The sequence below is a fragment of the Bombus fervidus genome, chromosome 2, assembly GCF_041682495.2.
Source record: "Bombus fervidus isolate BK054 chromosome 2, iyBomFerv1, whole genome shotgun sequence".
In the NCBI taxonomy this organism is placed as follows: domain Eukaryota; kingdom Metazoa; phylum Arthropoda; class Insecta; order Hymenoptera; family Apidae; genus Bombus; species Bombus fervidus.
In genome coordinates this window covers 12,570,406-12,592,687 of record NC_091518.1, presented here as the reverse complement: position 1 = coordinate 12,592,687, position 22,282 = coordinate 12,570,406, and the positions used below count along the sequence as shown (strand labels likewise).

Here is a 22,282-nt window from a genome sequence, read left to right as displayed (position 1 = left end):
TTTTGTAGAATGAAAACGTGAGCTAATTTCAACTAAACGTGAGCGTCTACTACTATACATGATCAAGCAGAGAGTTGCAAGAAATGTGTAAGATTATCTTGGACTGATCAGAGACGGTTAAGAGTTTCTTTTAGAATTCATGACATTTAACAGACTATGGTGGACACAATCGTGGATGCATGAGTTTTAGCTGGAATTTTCATAGTCCTAAGATTTGTTACCTGCTAGTTCTGGATCACTCGAATTAGAAAATATCACAGGACTGGTAGAACTGACTCCGCCATAATTTTGTCAAATCTAACGAGTTTGAAATGATTTTTGTCGGGTCAGGAGAATTTGAAATAATTTTTTTTTTGAAATGGTTGCTAGTAAGTTTGATGTGTTTGACCGCAGAGACTGTCGGAGTCCACGGATTTGGGATGATTCTAGCTGAATCCTGTAAGTCCGTGCGTATATCGTGGAAGGCCTCAGGTAGGTCCCATAGTAGCTATAGTATGCCATGGAACCGGGATACTATCACGGTAATGTCAAATAAATCCCATTGTTCCGGGTTTATACCCGGACGATCCCATGATCCAACTAGAGCACGACTATGAGGTCATTGGATTCGATTCGCTTATAATACAAATGTGCGAGAAAATTTTACGATTCTTGTGAGCCGCTACGCAAAGTGCATTCTCAGACGTGCAATAGTTACAAAAAATATTTGCACAAAAAATAATTTTATTTATTATATCATTTACGTACTGTAGAGCTGGTAGACATGGTAGGATCAAGGAACAGAGAAGTTTATAACATAGTAAAAAAAGAAAAAAAAAAAAACAATGATGCGGATTTTTTTGCAATTAGCATTCTTTTTTCTTTCCTTAAACCCAGTGGGCTTTGTTATTTTATTGCTGTTAGTCCGATGTGACTGATACGTAGGTGTTGGACTTTCTCATTCCTCGAAATATGCACTCGAGAAAATACCAAGTCAGGAAATTCGACTGTCGACCCTCAGCAACTTGTTCAACTCCCAATAATTTTTTCTACCACAAGTCTGCAATATTTAAGACTAAACTCATCGAGTGCACACGCATTTCTTCTACGATTCATTTAGTCTACGCGCCTATCTTGCTTTTTCCCAAACTGTCCTTGCGCTTCAAAGAGACTCGATTGCATCAAGTTGCAGTTCGAGGGAGCCGACTAAAAGTTTGCGTGAACGATCTCTCGTACTGCAACACGTACATATATAGAATCCTTCGGAAAGTACATTGTTTCACAAGAAAAATTCCATCTCCGGCATATACGAACCTACAGTTTCCGAAAAGAAACTACGTGTTTGCAAGCCAAAAAATCCCGTAATAATTAGAAAGTTAGCGGCTCCTTTCGCAGTTCGTTTGCAGCTAATTTCTTGTCGTCTTTTAAGACGACGACGGCGACGCGACGTCTCCTTTTTGTCCCGAACGGGAGAGGCCCGCCCCTTTTGGCAACGACGGGCAAAACGCCGCTCATCAGGGCTTTTTTAAACGCGTGGGAGGAGAATAGCGTTTCGTATCGCAGTCTATTATCGCCCGTAGGCGACGTGTTTCGCTGGCTGGTTCCGTCGAAGGGGAAAATGTTATTTGGATATCAAAGATGCGCCACGGGCAAAGCCCCGACACAGCTATTGTGCGAGGGGTTCCGGTTTATGAGCTTACGAAACTACGCCGGTAGACGGGGTCACTCTGTATATAAAACCTGACGACGCGGAAGGGAATCTGGAGGACGATCGGGTGTTCGGGTGCTTCTGTTTCCAGGTTCGACCACCAAGAGGGCACCGACATGGCGGTTTCAGAGGGCTGCCGCGTCAAAGAGCGTCCTCCCGTTCATAGTTTATCATGCGCGCTTGTTACCGTATTCTCCCTCTATCTCCCTCTCCTTCTCTGTTTCTCTTTTCTCTCATTCTTTTACAATATTCGCGATGGCCCGTGAACATGCATATTTGCGTACGCTAGCGACCGAGATAAGTGAAGAATTTCGTATACGTAATTTTTATCCATCCGTTTTGACGGTCTCGCGAACACGTCACGTATCTACCGCTGGCCCCAGGTTCGTTTCAATTGCACGCGTTCTGCGGTCGAACGGCGAAAAAGCGCTTACCGTGGTCGTTCAGAGGAAGACCGCTCTCCCACGATCGCAACACGTCGAATCGGAACGCAAACGCGTTTTTCGCCCGCCGGTGTTCGCCGCCGCGCGTATTTGCGTTCCGCGGTGAACGCGCTTTTCCTGCAGGCGGGAATTTTTTTTTCTACCCTTCCCCTCCCTCTCTCTCTCTCTCTCTCTATTTTGTTCGTTCTCCGGTTCGCTCGGTTTGTCGATCTTCGGCATTAATTGCCTTGAAAAACGTGGGCCGTGCGCGCGCCGGCCAAGCCCCGTCGAAATGTCCCGATGATTTTTCCTCTACCCAACCCTATCCCCACCTGTCCCACTGGTCATGGCTGAATAAAATATCGTCAGCTTCACCGTGGCCGCGCGCGTGAAATCGCTGATACCGAAAATATAGTCTCTTCCTGTGTTGGTCGGTGGTGCGCGCCTGTCGAACAGCGCGGCCCCGAACTGCGGAGATCGAACGTTTCAATTAAACGGTGTTATTTATTCGGACAAAATGCTCCGCGTCAATGTATTCATGAGCGTGACGTCGTATGAAATTTTTAAAGTTCATCAGGCTGGTTATCAATGTTGCACACGGAGATACGCTGTTGCGAACACGAGCAACCGTTGTCAGATAATCACGGTAACAATTATTGAAAATGATTTTTTGATGAGCGAGAATACGACCGATGTTCGATTAACATTGTATGATTTAGCCTTATTGATTGAAAGCCGAACAAGCCCGGGGCCACCCTCGACCACCCACGCTCCCTGTCGCTTACGAAATACACGAAATACCCGGAACGTTTTTATCCGAATCAAAATTCGGCCACTTCCCATTTATAGTACATACTGTTCAATAATCGTCCATGCATATTTCATCGCACGCGCTACCAAATCTTTAAATGCGCTACGCCGACGAGCAAAACAGCCGCGCGAGTTAAAGCGGATTTGCGACGAGCACCCTGTGGATTGCGTGGCCTGGCAAACGCGCTCTACCGGCTGTGTTATTGCCGTTTCAAGTATTTGCGTTATCGTAGCACAGCGATGTTAACGGGAGCGAGAGTGTGTTCGCGTTTATCGTTCCGAAGAAAAAGATTACGATATTAATTGCGATGTGTTTGCTTACGCGCTGCTTTTGCGTGCGATAAATTATTTTCACATGGAAGTCGCGATGTTATTTCAGAAAGTGGCGAAACGAGATAAATGAAACATTTTTGATTATTTATCGTTTGGCATGTTATCGATTGTCTCTGGCGGGCTGTTCGTTTAAAAGTTGTATATAGGGGAGAAATTTAATTACGTGAAAATAATTAATTCTATATAAGAATGTTGTACGCGTTCCGTGGAACGTGATCTCGTTACTGCCGCGCGAAAATGCTTTGCCGTAGAAACTCGAAGATTGTATAAGCGACGCTTCTTTGACTTTTTTACTCCGTTAGGAAGTGGTAAAAAGCTCCGACGAGATATAGACGGTTTACGGGCAAAAGAGTCTTGATTGACTTTTGGCAAAAGAGATTTAGAATCGGTTAGCAAGGTGCTAGGAAAGATAGGTACCGGGGTTTTACTTTCTTTCCTTCCTTTTTCTTTCCTTCCCTCTCTTCGATTCTTAGGTTTCTGCTCTTTTTCTTCTCTTATTCCCTACCTTCTCGTCCCTATTATCTTTCCTATTATACTATTTCTTTCCTTCTTTTCTTCTTGTTTTCCCCCTTCTCTATTCCTATTCCATCTTGTTTCAAAAGACTTCGCTTATATCAGTCAGATCATCCATGATCTGCGCGGAGTTAATCCTAGATATTCATCGTCAGTTTCTCAACTTTTAAATACTTGAAACTCAGGCATACACAGTAATACACAGTAATTAAAATCAAAATTGGAAACAGATCCACTTTACAGTAATTGGAGGAAACCAACAAAAACCAACTCGACATCGATCAAAATTAAATCATTTTGCGGAACGTGTTACAAATTGGTAGTCAACTAATACGCGTTACTAATAAACTTTTACACGTTTGAATATTTCAACAGCTACGATTTAATCCTGTTACGTTTTATCGGTTATTTTCAGCCCGATTATATCTTTCTAACGTTAAACGATACATTCGGTTTGGACAGAATACGAAGGAAGCATTTTCATTACCGCGCACGATTTCTCGTCTCAATTTTATGTCAAACACGGTTTTAAACGTTCCGAATTCTTTCTGTTTGCTAAAAGCAGAACAAGACTGAAATACAAATGGAACATAGCAGGGTTAAATATAGCTGTCTGCTCCAAATCCTTCGATTATCCTCTTCGCTATCGATAAACATTAAAGCTTTTACGACCATTGTCTTTAAGAGTTACATTATCCTTCTGGTTGTCTCTATATACCAGTGACAAATTGCTGGGTCAGCAACGATTCGTCGAATCGGATAAATCTGCAGTTTTGATCTCTTTGTGCATGGTAATCGTGAATTTTATTCCGCGGGCGGAAATAATTCCATTGTCGGGCCGATTTCGCATTCGAGTCGCATGCGTCCGCCGCTATCGTGTTCGTATCAATGCAGAGGGTAGCGTGGAGCTGTGGGGGTTGAAAGAGAGAGGCGAGCAGATCGAGTGGCGGATGTATTTGCATTATATTATCGAACTTAACGCGGACGATGCGGAAGGGTCGCGAAATCGCAGCGAAACGGAAATTGTACAAGGGATCGAATTATTGGCCAAGCGACGAAGAATGTCACGAATAACATGAGTTCGCCAACTCATTTCCGGTTCGACGTCACGCATTGGATTATAACCGTAACGAACGACACGCGGCAACGTTTCTTCCGCGCCCTCGAACGACCAACGATAGCGTTTTTCCGTTCGCGCACGCGCGCTCTGGAATTAGATTTGCGAATTTACATTAATTTTACGGGACCAAAAAAAAAAAAAAAAAAAAAAAAGAGAAGAGAGAGGAAGGAAGCGTCAGAATCGAGGCTCGCGTGAACACACTTTAATACCGTCCGGCATGCGTGTAATGCCTCGCGTATTTTTGTAATTAACGAAGCACGGGGGAATTAAAGCGAAACTTTCCTTGACTCGAGCTCGTCTCGAATTCATGGCATTTTGAAGCGCGAATGAATTAGTAACAGTCATATCGTTACTCTGCTCTTTCCCAACGACGATCGTTCGTAACGTTGTTAGCAAACGTAACGTACTGGAATTTTTATATACAGGCTGTCTCGCAGCATGTATGATTCATCCTGATTCAGTCGAATGCTTGGCAGTGAATATAAATGTAATAAGAGGAAACGTTCTTTACTTTTCGTTAAAACGCGATAGATTATCGTAGGAAAAATCTTCCAATCCAAGTTTGTATTCGTAATGTATAATCATGTAACGGAATCATACTATCATAGTAATACCACTTTGTCATTAAGAATTATTCGACCATAGGTGTTAGAATTTAATCTTAAAGTTAAGATAAATAATCTGTGGAAGACACGATGTTTATGTTAAAATAATATTAGGTAATATTTATTAAACAGAACTACAGAACCAAATGTATTTAAAATATAAGTGAGCGATATGGCATAATTAACAAAGTATGCAGGTAAAGAATTTATGGATTGTTGACAGTTAGCCAGTTACTCTCAGACTAACTGTAGGTAGATCATGTGACCCATGATCCCTTAAATACTTCGAACCCCACTCTCTATACAGTAACGAGTATGACCTGTATAAGTGTCCTGTTCAAATACCTGTGTAGGTGTCTGTGTAAGAGTATTTGTGTCTATGTATGTAAAATCGTTGTATTCCAACAATAGAAAATAGGTTTAAACTCGAAAGTATCGAACGACACTCGTCTTCTCACAGATCCTGTGCAGTAGACATAGATAATTTATCTGACATTTCCATGTAGCAACCTAATATAATTCATATTTATACAATGAATGACCGGCAGAGAAGCATAAAGATTCACGATACCAACGTTGTAAGCGAAAGGGGAGCAAATTCGAGCGTTAATGCGTTCGGCTTAAAAGCATATGCTAATGAAAGCTAGATCGCCGATGATGAAAGTAAGTCGCTGGGCTGTTTAATAACAGAGATCACGTGTCCCGATTATTGCTGCTTTTAAGCAATATCGCGCGATCTAGCCAATAAGGCACGCTTCGAAGATACCCAACTACAGGAATTACCGTTTCAAATTGTATTTATATTCAGCCGGCGTCTGACTGATAAAGCGTCGAGTGGAATATTCGATCAAGCGTGGGGGGATACGGAGAAGGAAGAGATGCTCCGAAACGACCGAGCTAGAGCGAGCTGACGGTAAAAGGATCTCGAACAACTGTGGATGGTGAGCCTGTTGATCGTGCGCTGCTTGCGCATTCCTTACGGGGGTTGCAGGAATAACGTCGCCAAAGCGAGGGTAAACGATTTCGCTTTCTGTGTGTTTACGCTGGCGACAAGGGCGCGGATACGTAATTAGACGCGAAACCTGTTCCTTCTTAATTCCCACTTTATCTTTATTTTACCGAGATCCACGATTTATAAAGGTACCGTGGAATTTTATTTCGGATCTTTTATTTCAACCATCGAATGATGTTTGCCAGCGCTTTTACGTGTGGAATTTCGTTAAAGATTCACGTCGCGCCGAGGGTCAGAGGCAACGACCTCTTCGTAATCGCGTTAAATTGCCATCTTGAAATAACTTGGAGGTAATTAAGGCGAGCAGAGAAATACTGCGAGGTATGGAAAATGTGTTAGAATAATAGATTCTTGCGGAGGATTCTCGCTATGTACAGTCGGCGATGAGAAAAAATTTGTACAGTTCGTACAGAGTACATTATCGTAATTCTATAGAAGTTCGTAAGATTGTGCAATCTAAGAGAGCAACTTATAGAAAGAATATTATACAAACTTTTGAAATTCTCCGTCATAACCACAAAACTTTGGATGATTTAATAATGCAAAATTAAGTGAAAGAAGATTGCGAATGAAACACGATGTTGTTTCTTAAACCTCTCACGCTCGATGTTACATGTACACGATATTGTACTTTAATAAATATCGTTAATTAATTAAACGACAAAGATATTCGTTTTTGATAAAACTGGCCTCAAAATTTACTACTACGCTCTGAGACGATTAACGAATGAAGAATTCAACGATCAGTAAAACACTCACCTGAACATCCTTGGTGAACTGATTGTTGCAGTAGATGTGGATGGCCGAGAACTCTCTAACCTTGTCGAATTCGAACTTGATCTCGACCGGTTGTCCACGTGTGTCGTTTCTCCATCCAACCCATCCCTGCGTGCGATCGTTATCGTAGTATCCCAGTTTGAAGTTATCAGGACCCGTCCTGCCGTCTGTCAGCTGGCCCAGTCCACGTCGTAGCTCCCCGTCCCAGTGTCCATCGTAGGTGGCATCGAAGAATTCCCATCCATTACCCCTTTTATCACCTTGCGGCATCGAATAGGATACCACGCCATCTGCGATCAGGAGGTCAAGGTGTAAAATCTCTGCTGAATGGTCATCCTCCACCTTTTAATGACTCGTGTAATAGCTTCGACTCTGTCGGCTGACATCGTTATGATCGTATAGAAACACGATACGGGATACGTTGGGAGTTTCGACAATGCAGTGAAAGGAACAAAGATTAATGATACACAAATACATGTACCGATATTTTAACGAATATACAATCCGTAGATGTTAATTTTTTGATACCGCGTGAATGTAATTAACGGAATATGTACGATGGAAAATGATACGAGGAATAATGGACGTTTTCAATTAAACGTTGAAACTAAAAGGATATCTTATCCGAAGCAACATCGTTAGTTCATTAAGATTTCGCTTAAACGTAGAAATTTGTAATTTTTTTATTATGACAATCATTGACATACGTCCGCGCGCGTGCAAGGATGAAAGAGAGAGAGAGAGAGAGAGAGAGAGACAAAGAGAGAGATATCGCACGCAGTCGATGCAAGTCTGGCAAAATACCCGAAGGCGTTTGAATTCACAATTAATTGGACTCGCACACGTTGCAAACGTGCAAGACACAATAGTAGGTCTATGTTACTTGGTGTGTACCTTTCCGTTTGGTTAAACGTTTAATTCGATGTTGGTTCATCAAAGGAAGAAAGGGATAATTGTACAAGCAAGATTCTGAAAAGCAAATTTGCGCACACGGCAATGGCATAAGGGTTAATGGACAGTCCAGTGAGTATTCTAAGCGGCGGCAAGTTCAACGAAAATTGGAGAGTGCAAACAGCTTACCGCTCCAGTAACATCCGTAGAGCTCGACCCGCATGCAAACCGTCCGCGTGTGATGGCTGTAGGGCAGAAAACGGATCTTGCTCGCCCACAGAGGCGGCTCCAGCTCGTGCTTGGACTCCAAATACGTGTTCGTGTTACCCTGTATTACCTGTAACCGTGGAAACCTTGGTTAAAGACCAGGACAATTCCGGACTTCGGCCTAACCTTTGAGTTCTGTCGTTTCAACCGCGTGAGAGAACGTAGCATTTCCTCTCTCTCCATTTCTTTCCCCTTTCCCTCTCACCCCACTGTCCTAGATACCTTCAACTTAGATCATTAGGAACATATACGTCACTCGGGGACACTCTAACTTTGTTCGACTCTCGAACAGCATCGAGGAAAGTTTCAACGAATCGCCGGGACGATTCGTCGGTCGTACAGCAATTTCTGACTCTTGCTTGGCCAGACTTTAGGTCTTTCCGGCACCTAAGCCAAGGACATTTGAACTTAACCCAAAGCAAAAAGCAGCAGCACGCGACACGGTGCGACGTTTCGCAACGGGACGTGCTTCGAACGAATGGTTCACGAGGGGAACGTTTTCGACGTGGATCCTTCCGCTTTCCCATGCGCGAACCTTTCAACGTACGTATGTGACGCGACGGCAATGGGAAAAGCTATAATCGGCGCGCGTCAATGTGTCTGCGACAAGTTCGGCCCCTCTTCTGTCCGCACGGTATTCTGTCAAAGCACCTCCCTCGCTCGTGATGACATTTATATCACCGGGAAGATGCGTTTCTGCACTTCGGCACATACTGGCATACCATCGTCTGACCGTGGACATCCCGTCACAGGGCGGACACCGCGTTCCATCGCATCAGACGGGGGCTAAGGACTAATTTCATCCCACATTCCACCACGTTAGGTATGATGAGGGAGAGAGTGGGAAGCGAGCCGGGAATCGACGTGGGTTGGATCACAGAGGCACAGACAGGTCGAGGAAGAGCGACAGACGTATATAGCAAGAGAGATATAGTCCGAGGGTTTGAGTTAAACGTCCATCGCCCGCATTCTCTGATCTTCGTCAGGGAGACGAACATATTGCAGATACTCCTCTCTCTCTCTCTTTATCTCTCCCATTCCCTTCCCTCTATATCCTTGTATACGTTTCCACGTCTACGTCTTGGAACGTGCACATAGTGATGCAATATTGATTTCACGTTGTGGATTTATGAATAAAATAAGCGGTTTATCTGACGTTGGGAAAGGCTGGTGTGGACGGCGTGCAGAAACTCTAAGGTGGAAAAGGGGTGCAAGGTCCCTGGAGATCACGCGAAGTGGCGTTGCCCATGGCGAGTAGATAGCTACCGCCACGGAGATACTCTTGTGTACACGGTATACGTCGTACACACCTCGACACACGGATACACGTGTAGGTACACAAGGGGCGAGCGGATAAATCTACGTAAATGTGTGGACAAACCGGCAGTTTCTTGTGTGTTGCGGCCCAGCGTGCAACACAGTTGCGTGACGGAGCATTTTGCGGCTGGCACGACACATTCTGTGCACGTTTCCTATTCCTCCCGCCCTTTAACATATACACGTTCCGTACCATCGGCCAGCCTCTGTCTCTTTTTGGTACGACTAAGCATCGACTTCGACTACTATTACCGCCTCTACTCCCACCGCGCTCTTCCATTCCTTTGTACCACCGGCGTCACTCCATGTATAACCGAGAGGCCGTTTCTTTCGATTTGTTTGCGCGGTTATTGAAATACCTTTTCCACCTTGTTTTTGGTCTACTGTTTGCTCTTCCTGATATTGGATTACTTGGTCCACTGTTTCTAGCGTGTTTCGAATGTTGCTGTTGATACTTTTATTTTTTGTTAGGGGAGATACCAGCATTTTAGCGGGATAAAGGTAGTTGTTAACCGATAGAATTTCTCTACGATATGTTTTCCAAGTGTCATTTTTCTTTTCTTCCTTCGCATTGTAATTTGTTTGTTTGGGCTTCTCGCATTAACGTTCATTGAATTTCGAGAGAAGTAGATTTACTCTAAAAATATCATCAAATCGGTAAAGCGGTTAACAGAATGAATTCTTTGGGAAAAAATAATACGTTTGTTGCAAGTTTTATAATTTCAAAAAAGACCGAGACAATACCTCGTTGGAAATCCGATCATTTATATGTAATATAAATTCAGGATACAGCGTACGTAAATAAATTACAATGTACCGCATTCAATAAGTATGACGTAACTTTAAGAAATATTCTATTAACCTAACCGTACCAAAAATGTTTTCTACTAGTACGACACAGACACGGGTCGTCGAATACGGAACGTGCCCGCCATACATATCGACTTTTCTTTATAAATATATAATTAAGGTTTTTCAGCGCCGGAGAGCAAGTTTTAGGCTTTTTCCACCCCGAAGCTGGTCCTAGCCCTCTTGCAGGTCATCGCTTCCTTCGAGAAACTGCCACTTGGAAAGCGCTCCCTGAGGTGAACCCTTACTTCTTGGTCGGCATATACCTTACAGAACGCAGAGTAGCAACCCACCCTTCTGTCTGGGGTCGATTCTTTCTCATTTCGGGCACCCAGGGACCCGTACCGGTAGCATGTTACACCATCACCGCTGCCACGCTTTCCACTGGCGTAGAAGCGTAAGTTTGTTCCCTTGGAATTTAATGAGATTGCCACGTGCGAGCTGAATTTAATTTCTCGAAATGGATCCGCTAAATCTATCGCCTACGCGAAGATTCGTTCTCAGAATATTCTCGACCTTTGCTTTCTTTCTTCTTGACGTCACATTGAAATTGCTAATCATAATCATATACACGCAGTGGAATGGTATTCGTTGGAAGGAAATTTTTATTTACGGTCGATTAAATAAACTCGCAGATCGAATACATTTATTTGAACGTGAATTTCTATCATGCGAATCCTGGTTATACGTATGTATCGTTTGCTATGCTCGGATAAATGAAATTTTACTCTTTTTGTACCGAAATTACCACCTCGCAATTTGTAAAATTTAGTTGCAAGATCTAAATTCTTTTATCGTCAAATTAATTGCTGTCACGTAAGAAAGTTTATTTAACGACTGGTAACTCGTGTCTTGTGAAATTTCGCTGATACCATTGGCTCGCGCGGGTTCAGACAATCGAATTCGTTAATCCAAGTTAAGTTAATCTAATCGTTAATAGCCGAAAAATAAATCGTGTCTAATACCGAAAATTCTACCATTACGCGCCATTTTACTTCCTCGTTCGTTCCACGGTCGAAGTTGAAATGTCAACGAGGCAATTTATCCCGCATATATCCAGACCGTCTGCTATACATCGTAGGTCTCGTGTGATAAACACCGAACAAAGTACGATACTTTCGCGAGGGTCGACGCCATTGAACAGATGCACGCCATTCTTCCGCGCATTAGCCTTCAGGGCGATGACTGAAAAGGGTAGATATTACTTTTCATTACCTTGGCAGCGCGAGACCTTCGAAACGCTAGACGACCTTGCAACTCTACCTGTTCGCTACTACGTTTACAGAACCGAATACGTTTACAGGAAAAGAGGGAAAGCCGTTGAGACGGAGAGGGAGACGTCGCGTGCCCTTCTAATGCGATTTCCTGCTACTTTTACTTTCCCCTCTCGATGCACGAATGCGTGCGTGCGTGCATGCGTAGCACGCCAGTGCATGCGCACAGGGGTCAAGTGTTAAGCGCTGAGCAATTATAGCTGATATCGATCTGCGTTATTGTTCGGGGTTCTCCGGTTCACGAGTGTTTGTTCGTGTGATACGTATTATCTGCCACTGTTCCCTTTCGTCTGACCATTATCGTCGATATAATGGAAAGCGCGCTGATAAAATGTTTGGAGCAATTCTGGTGGTTTGGCATTAATATTCTTTCGTTGACTGTTTGAGAATTAAGTGTGGATCAAGCATTCCTGTTTATTTTCTATTTTTCCTTATATTTTGTATATGAAGGTGATTGGGGAAGAACGTGATAAGTGAAATATTTTATTTTAATAAGGGAGTGATTTCAAAATTCAGCACGTTATTAGATAATAATTTTTTGTTACAGCAAGACTGTTTTTATTTGGTTTTTGGGGTTAATTATATATTTTGTCTATTTTTTTGAACATTTTCGATACTAAAGAGATTAATACACGCTAGCAATCCCATTGATATTTTCCTACTGTTCAAAGATTTACATCGTTGAACCTAACAGACTGTTCTTTACGATGTACGTTCTCTTAATTATAAAAAGATCAACGAGAAAAAACTTATCATCTTTTCTTCCTGAGATTTTTAAATCGTGAGTTAAAGAAACAGAACTACAGAAGTTAAAAAAGTATTTGAAATAAATAAACGTGTTTGTAACGCCAAACTGTTTTGAAAAAGTTTCTTTAATTATAGCAACACTCTATGGGAGCGCAGATAAAAAAAAGGAAAAAGATAAATAAACGTTTACCACGAGTTTATTACGTATTAAGCAAGCGAGATTGTAAGGCGTACGAAGCGAGTTGATCTTGTTAATAACTCGGGGACACGAGACAATATCAACGAAGATAGCCGTTGTTTTGTATGCCTTTCATTCATCATTCAAACACTATAAAATTATATCGTGGTCTCGTTCCACGACTATCAAAGATGCGATGTATTTTTGAAGAAGCAAACGACGCGGAAGCTTCTCAAGAGAGATTGTTTAGCCTCGAACGAGTTTTATTATTGTCTCGCTACAGAATCAAGGTATCCACCTTTACCTCTTTGTTTCCAGCTATCTATCGTATACTATATAAAGATATGTTTGTAGTAACATCGTTATTCAAGTTCTCATTTTTATGGCCAAGGAAATTGAATGTAAACATCGTATCGAGCAACCGAACGTTAATTGAAAACCACCGAAGAAAGATCGTCTTTCGTTCGTGTGACGATCGAAAATAAATTCAAGATTCGAAGCACAAGTACAAGAGAAATTATTGTATATACTTACTAGAAAGGAATTTAGTAAAAAGATACTGGAATAGATTTTACATAATGTTCCTTTTGTTACAGAAAAGTATTCTGACATTTTTCAGAAAAATTTACCATAAAAAATCTGTACGAATATGTAATGTATGTTGTACGAATCCTGATTATATCGGTAAAATTTGAAAATAGTTCGAAAACGTATGTGCAAGTTACAAGACATTTATCGCAAACACACGTTCACCGAGCAAAAATAAAAGAACGGAATGAATAATGAGCTCAAACATATAATTAGTATGAAAGATGGTCTCGCTGAATATTGTGATTTATTTATATAGCGAATAATCGACCATTCAAACTTGCAATGAATATCGTGTAATTTCAGGTTTGTTTCAAATTTTACCGATGTAGTCTTGATAATCGTGTCTCGTTACGGTACTAACGAGATTTCAATATATTTCATACAACACGCGCAATATATATTCATAAAAAATATCTATAAGCGTTCAAACGTTTTAAAATGTAAGTCGGTGAAAGCTGAAGTTTAACGACCATTTTATTTCATTTGAATTGCAAAAGATCGATTATGACGAGAATAACTTGCTCGTGAGAATATTAACAACGACGAATCAAAAGTAGAAATGGATTTCGCTGAATCGAGATACTCGAAACTCCTGCGTCGTCGAGACACTCGCGCCTCTTTGAAAATCGTTTAGCTTCATAGGTTTGGACGAGCTGTCGATCGAAAGTTAGCAACTTTGATTCCGTTTATATGGATGGGAAGCAACGTACGGGAAAACGCTAAAGAGATCGCTTATCCCAGAAGAGATGCTTGGAGGAAAAATTCGGTGAGCCAGGCGTTCCAACGTCCTCCGCTTAAGATACGCGATTTTCAAGTACCTATAACTTATGCCCATGACCGTTTTTGCCTATCGAGCCGGCGTATAAAAGAAATTTATTGCATCGGAGCGTGTACGTCGCGTACCATGGACGAGCGTTTCCGTGAACCGCTACACTCGCGATGTTATTGGATTTTCGGTTCTCGATAGAACGATATTTTTACGAGAACGTTTTACTTATTTGCCTCCCACCGCTACTCGTAACTATATATCTGCAGATCCAGCTGATTACCTTTTACACGAATGCAAACATCGTATTCGCGGTAAATCGACGAGTTAAATCGACGAGTTAAATCGACCAACGCTGCTCCATGATGAATTTCATACAATTTGACGATTCGAATACGTAATCCAATACGCGATATATCATATCACCTGTTTGTTAGGAGTGTGACATATTTCAAAAATCCTCAACTTCCACATATCTGTTACAATTAAATCTGTTAAAGCGAGATATTAAGCGGGATGACAATGCCGTCATTTCACCGAATCAAGTTAATGCTATTTGTCGAACGCCATCGAATAACACGAATGAGAAACTGGGTTTAGAAAACTATCGAGGGAATTATAAAAGAAACCAAACTTTTCCACCGCGAATTACGCGAGTAATTCAGTTATTCCAAAATCTTTGTTCCAAACTTTCCGAAAAATTTGCTTTTCTTAATCGTATTACTCTTGCCGCAAACCGCAAACCATTGAGATATTTTCCCTCGAGTATTCGACAATTGTAAAATTTCAGCGTGTAACATCGCGCAGATGTTTAATTTTCGGAAACGTTGGCAAGGTTTTTGGTAGACTCTGAAAATACACGTACCTATACATACACGAGCACGGCTGCACGGCTCGCTCATCGCAGGAAATTTCGCGTTTCGCATACCCGCCGCGTAGACCGGTGGTGGTTAAACTTTCGAGTCTGTCCGTGGTTCGATATCCATCCCGGTGGTATCTCCGGCAACGGGCGAAGATCTGGTTTCCGTCGAAGCGCGCCTCGCTTCATCCGGCCCATTAGAAACAGTTATGGTACCGGTTAGAATAACAATCGACCGTGATAAAGCTTCGACCGCGCGTATTCCGTGACACGGCCGAATTATCACGCGGACAACATTTCGCTAATGTTCCCGGCTTCCTGTGCGTGCGACATTATAACTAACATTACACACCGGCCGCAATATCGCGTCGACCCGTCACCCTTATTTTTTCCACCACCCTATCGCGCGCCATTTACCATTTACGTGTGTACGTATGCGCGTGTATGCGTGTGTGTGCGTGCGTAAGAGCGCGTGATTTACGTGGAATCGTGGCTTAGCCAGGTCCCAGGACTGGGAACCAACGCAACGCTGCTTGCGTGTCGACACGCAGGCGTTCGTCTCCTCACGCACCCTCCTTCGCCCCTCTATACTTATCCCTTTCCGTAATTATCGGATTTCCACACGGAACTCCCGCGTCACGGGTCGAGGTACACACGAAGAAAAGCTGACAGTTCGAGCTGGTTGTTCGCGTGACACGATAATGACGAATTGAACGATCGGCGTATAGGGTGCTTTCAGTCTGGTGATATACCTGAGTAGCTGGTTATTCCTCGTGAAAAAATTATAGGGATAGAGGGAATAAAGGTTTCCCGTTTGAGGCTCCGTTTGGAAGAAAATCAGGGTTGCAAGTTTGCGGCTATACGTGTACTTGACTCTCTTTAAGCCGAATAGGGGTGGTAGTACGATAGGCAAAGTTACTTTATAGACAAGAATATGAAATGTAAGATAGAATTCGTTTGTGATAAGCTTTGATCTCTAGAAAATTAAATTCCATATAAATGTCATCGGTATATCGTCAAAAATCACACTGGAGATATTTCGTCGCCCGTTGACCAACATTAAGCGCACGTGCGCTCACGAAATTCTGAATATTTTTGATTAATAATATGATATTTATAATTATCAACTATACCGTCTATCTCTAGACACTCCGTATACGTGCACGGTGCACGCTATCTCGCTTAGCGACGAGCGTTTCGCGCGACAAGTCGACGAACTCGTTGATTTTACGAAGCGACGTTCGACGGTGAAACGAGTCGAGGAAATGACTCGCGTGACGCGTCAGTTTTAACCATCGCCGGCTGTCGCTGGACGTGGTTGTCCGTGTTGTTCACCACGTTACTGGCCACCATCGCGTTTTTCTTCCTCGGTACTTTTCCCTTCTAACTGGTGGAAATTAAATGTGGTCGAACGGAGCGCAACTTTTCGTATAAATTGTCGAGCAAAGATAGATAGACGGCCGCGCACGCGACGCTTCTCCCTCGCGCGCGTGCAACCTTTGTATCGGTGCAACGTGCGTGGAACTCCGTGATTAAGTGACGTTTCGAGATTCAACGTGGCGAGTTTGTTATAGTAAAATCGCGAGCTAGAGGAGGGAAAATGTTAACGGTGGATTGTGGGTGGTGGACGATGGGAGAAGGGGCAGGCGAACGACAGCGTCCCTCCAGTGTCGAGGGTCACTGTACTCTACCGAGAAGCATGATTAAGAGCCGTTTTAAAGCTGCCGTACACGGGGGTACACGGCCGACTCCTTTGAGAGCGAAACCGGGTCACTCTGATTAATTGAAGTTTTTGCGAAAACCGGCCGATCTTCCCTGCCCCGATCCTTTCTCTATTTTCGTCTCATTAAAATACGGGTAATTAATGCCGCGACATCCCTCTGTGGGCCGACGTTACGCAACCGTATCGTCCCGCTGGGAGCTCTCGATAAAAAGATACAGAGTGTTTCAAAAGGTTAATTTTGATGAAGGTTGAAAAGAAAATGGTTTTCAGGGGATTATGTATCAGAATGGTTTGGTCAGGCGTTATAGGAATTTAATCTTTCCGATATCGAAGACGACCGCGATCGTTCGATTGCAAATGTTTATGGATTTGTGAAAGGAAAATTGAAATCAAACGAATCGTCTTCTTCTTCGAAAGTTCTTTCGTTTACGATAATGTAGTTCTTCAGATACCGAAATAGCGTTTGAGGGACTTTATCTTGGCTTTTCAGGAATTTTTAGAAATTGCATTTTTAATGCCTTCGAAGTCTATCTTCCATTCTATTTTCGTATTGTCAAGCGCTTTACATGACTTTGTAAATAAAAATCGAGCGATGTCAAATCCGGTGACTTAGGAGGTCGAGCAAAATTATATCGCTGATCGTGACCGATTTAACGTTGAGGTAAACGAACATTAAGAAAACCAGTTACATTTCTTGCAAAGTGTGACGAAGCGCGCGTTGAGCTACAAGCCTCGCTCGAAATTAATATTTGAATAAGAAAACGAGTTTTTAGAAATTGAAATTTTTTACATTTTACTCGCTTCTATCGTCCTGCTATAACTCTCGAATAAATCATTTTTAAACACGAACATACTTTCTAAATGTGTGGTAAGAATTTTGTACGAGTCAGTTGGAAGGCCCTTTATTCCACGAACCACTCTATAAAACACTGAACGGTACTTTTTATATCGTCTAGCAGGGTTTTGCATATTCGTGTGGCGGCATGGAATTTTTTTGCAGACGCGGGACGGCTGGTTATCAAAAGATGTAATCCCGGTTTAACAGCTTACGTTGCACTAAATAAAATAACGAGGCAGAATGGCGGTCGTAGAAAAAGGAAGACAGAAAGTGGAACGGGAAGTACGTCAGTGCTTATTAAAAACTATCGCAATGGAGGAATGGCAAAAAGTAGAACGGTTCTAGGGGCTTCGAGTATCGATGGAACGCCTATTTTTCTATTTTTCCATACGTTCTCTGCCATTTTTCCTTGTTCGTTCTTGTTGGTCTTTTCGTACGAGAAAAGAGAACGACGTTTGCGAGGGGCGTGACACGTCGATTAAAACGGGAACACGCGGAGTAGCGCGTCGATAATCCGACAATCAGCCGCGAGAACGCTTCGTGCCGTTGAAATAAATCTCGACACGTCGCGTTTGTCGCTCCCTACTCAGTTTCGGATCGTTGCTCGTGGCACGAGTAGCTGAATGGGAATCCTTTTATCGCGAAATCATCGTTTCGTTCGCGGCATCGGAATGAAACCTTTGCCAAGAAGAGACCAAAACTACTGGCCGAACTGGGGGGTTGAATATAAGCTTTAAACGAATCGAAAGATAATTCTGGAAAATTACAGCGACTTCTTGTCGCCAACAGTGGAATTTAAATTATTAAAAGCGGACTCGCTGTTACTTGGATCATTAAACGCAATAAGTGGAACGGAACTTATACTTATTCGTTTTACACAAAGATACTAACTCCTCATCAATTCCATTAATTACGAGTAACCGAACAAGTAAAAGTAGATAAAATCTCGTTAGGGACTACAAACTCGCTATTATTTCAATTATCAAACGCGATGGATACATCGAAACCTACCAAAAGAAATTTCCAACTTTCTGCCATCCCTTCTAATTAAAGACTAATCATTTCCTTCCATTTACAAAATGTATCGCAAGAATTGCTAAATCTCGGCCATTTGAAAACGCCATTTAATTATTCCGCTGACTACGATGCAGCGCAGCCGTTCGTTATCGAATATGAGGACCGGAGAAAAGCAGGCCTCCTTCTTGTCCCAGAACGAGAACGTGCACTCGCATTCGCGGTACTGGCAGAAAGGAGAAGCTTGTTGGCGCCTGGAGCCTTAATTACCTCTGGCGGTCTTTTGAAGCAACACCGCTACCGTCTTTGGCTCGGTGACAATTATTATTACGCGGTACAACTTGCACGGCCGCATACGCAAACAGCTACGAGGACATTCTTGCCTGCCTTCCCCGCTCTCCTGGTAACCTATACGCGCGGCACGAAACACGGATGGCACCCGGCTGCCTTGAAAACTTGAGGCTTTCGCGCCGTAGAGAGGTGCACGGTATTCGAGAGCACTCTTTTCTCTCTCTTCTATGGATAATTTCACGGAAATATCTGAGAAATTCCGACGAGTTAAGCGTACACGTTGATGTCGTGGGAATCGCGGCCAAAAAATGAAGAAATTCGGCTTTCGTCGACGCGAAGGGTTATCGTGAGTCCGCAAGTAATTAAGGAATCTGCTGGTCCGCTTTCACGGTTAGGAGGATACGTCTCAAAAGATTACGTTTCTGGTCAAGGTTTCTCTTATTCCGCGCAAATACTAACTTCTCATTTTCTATAAAATGTATATGTGGTAACTGGATTGTGGATTTTTATGCAAATGCGCGTACTACGCAAAATATATAATATATTCAAAGTGCAGTGCTCTAGGTACATATAATAATATATTCAGTAGATAAAATGAATTTTTGTCCACGTTTCACTTTTTTTTTTTACAGTATGTAGAAAGGTATGGCTGTATTTAAAATAATATTTGCAAAAATATCAAATATCCTCAGCGTGGTTGTAACACCCTTGTGTATCGTTTCGCCCAGCCGAGTCATCCAGCATCCGTTTTACTTTTGCTCTTTCTTTCGCTTCATCCAAAACGCGTTAAGTAGAGTTTCCTTTTGCAACGACGCGAAACTACAAGTGTGGCTCGACGAGCGTGTCAGAGAAGAAGATCTAAAGTTGTCAGCGTTGGAAAAAGCGATGAATAATGGTGGAGTACTTTGTATTTAGAAAAAAATACGCCAACCTATGCGTCAACTTAATAAATCGTCGTTTATTTGCTTCAAACGCGCACGATCTTCGTCGTAGAAGGAAACCGTTCAATCATCAAGATGTTATTCGATTTTCAGATGTTCAACCGGTTGTAATCGTCCAATTTACAAGCACGAGGATGGACTTCGTTACACCGACGAAGATCCCGCCGGAGACCGATAATTGGGACAGCTTGGTCGCGAATCAGTGAATAATCATGAGTCTGAAGATGGAAGTTGGTCTTTGCATGAAATCATAAGGTTGAACACGTGACGGGGAAGGCGTCGCCCTGAGAAGCCGAGAGCCAACTTGTGCAGTCTGTTGGCGTTGCTACATTAGCGCCGGCGCAAGTGGTCCATCAATATTAATAAGGCAGTAACTGGACAGCGGATGTATAGAGATGGCCGATCGGATAACCGATTTACCAAAAAGAGAGAGAAAGACAGAAGGTTCGCGATTGGTCGGCCTTCGGGAAAATTTACAGTTCTATTTTGCATGCTGGCTACGAGGGCAGAATTTTTTTCCCTCGGAACGTGAAAGTTCGACGACAACGACGACTACGACGACGACGGCGACGACGACGGGATGATTAATCCTGTGACGCCTAGTAGCCAGGGATTTGCATTTAATGACGATATCTGCCGGCGAGTAATTCGATATCCTGATTCGAGAATTTCTTTGAGCCTCGATGCTGTTGATAGCTTTGGTAAATCGCAGTTTCGCCCACACAGTCCGCCGTGTCTTTGAACCTTTTTCACCTTCTTGAAAATATCCGATCGGATTAACGTGCCGCAGTTTTGTTGGAAACTATAACCGTTAGAAAAGCGAACGTTTCAGAATAGGCTATAAATCACGAAGCGGAATACTCGGTGTACGTGCAACGTTCAACGCTAATTTCTATCGGTTCGGTAGTGTAGGAACGATGGTTCAAGCGTGCTCCGAGAGTAGTCTGGCGATCGTTATCGGCGTCGAAATTAGTCTTTACACGAAATCACGAAGTGGAACACGCGACGTGAAACCATCGTGGCTCGCAGACGAGACCGCCGGTCCCTTGGCACGTTCGATTCTTGGCTCGCCTCGGTCCATCAATATTAATAAGATCCCAAAGACCGGACAGCAGAGATACCGAGACGATCGAGAGACCGGGCAATTTGACCTGCCGAGCTTTTTCATTCCGCCTTTCGTTGGCAGCGTATCGTTGGTAGCGTCGTAAAACGAAGCGAGAACCCCATTCGTGCATTAATGACCGTCACGTCAGTTGGAAATCGCGCCCCGGAGGGACACACCGGGTTTAAAGTGTCGTAATAGCCATACCGACGAAGTCCATAAACACTGGACGAACCAAAGGACGATAAGTTTGGTAAAAACGTATCGTGTCGCCCTTGGCGAACTCCTTACGAGTCTCTTATTGCTAGTCTGCACGTTGCTTCTACTTTAAACCGGTACTTGTTGAAACAGCCCCGGTATATTCTCTGTCGTGCTATTCCCGCTGTTTCAAGTGCTCTTAATTCTTCGATAAGTTCCTTAGTTGCACGCTTAATCTAGCTTGAAATTTATTGGGACATTGACAGGTTTATTCGAGACACGATCGGTTCATTGGCAGCACGTTAAAACGTTCGAGGATTCTCATGCTATTTGTACGCAATCTTTTTGTTTTAACCCTTTCGATTTACACTTTGATATATAGGCGGTGTTTTAACAACGGTATCTAATCGAGTACCTCGAGTATCTAAATCTTTGTTTTTTATAATACTATAAAATATTTCAGATACTATTTGTATAGAAAGATGTGCAACATAAGAGGAATTGAGCGTCCGGAGATTATATCGATATTTCTTCAGAAATAGTCCATCGGTTGTTTCATCACGATGATAGAAAAATTGAAAGAAACGATTACTGAAACTTGCGATTAACGAAATTGAAAGCATACGGATCGTGTGTAACGCGTATTTTCCAGTATTATTGAAAACGGTAAAGCTGCGTAGTACTGCAGGAAACTAAAGTGTAAAACCTGTATCAAGGAGATAAAAAACGTATAACGGAAGAATAGAAGCAAGCTTTTATTCGTCTGAATATTTTACAAAAAATAGAGTAACCATACAGATGCCTGAAAATCGTTGCAAATCCATACAGTTTCTACGAAACGTTACGAATTAATCATTTCGACCGGTAGTTCTAGCGGCAAACGTTAAAGATTCAACGGAACTCGAGCATTAATCTAACATTTTGCCAGGAAAAAATCCAAGATCCGCAGCCTCTCGAAAAGTTCTGTATAATTCAGAAGCCGCTGGCGAAACTCAGGAACACAAAGACCGCAGGGCTCCGGCTTCGGTACGGGCCTCGACAAAGTGGCACATCGTCGGTACGAAATTAGCTTACGGATTCGCGATAAGCTGCTTACGTTTCGAGCGGGATAATCCTTCTCGCTGGTCTTCGATTCTTGATCATAGGCCGAAGCGCTC

At 42.8% G+C, this 22,282-nt stretch overlaps 1 protein-coding gene across 5 annotated transcripts in view; it reads right to left on the bottom strand.

The window, feature by feature from the left end:
* The window catches only part of LOC139998063 (discoidin domain-containing receptor 2), a 399,507-nt gene that overhangs the window by 40,301 nt on the left and 336,924 nt on the right, over positions 1–22,282 (bottom strand). For all 5 annotated transcript variants that reach the window (XM_072022292.1, XM_072022288.1, XM_072022291.1 and 2 more), the window contains 2 exons: positions 8,360–8,507; positions 7,262–7,569 (listed from right to left, as the gene is read on the bottom strand). In XM_072022292.1, the coding sequence (XP_071878393.1) occupies positions 7,262–7,569; positions 8,360–8,507 (456 nt within the window). The remainder of the gene's footprint in view (positions 1–7,261; positions 7,570–8,359; positions 8,508–22,282) is intronic.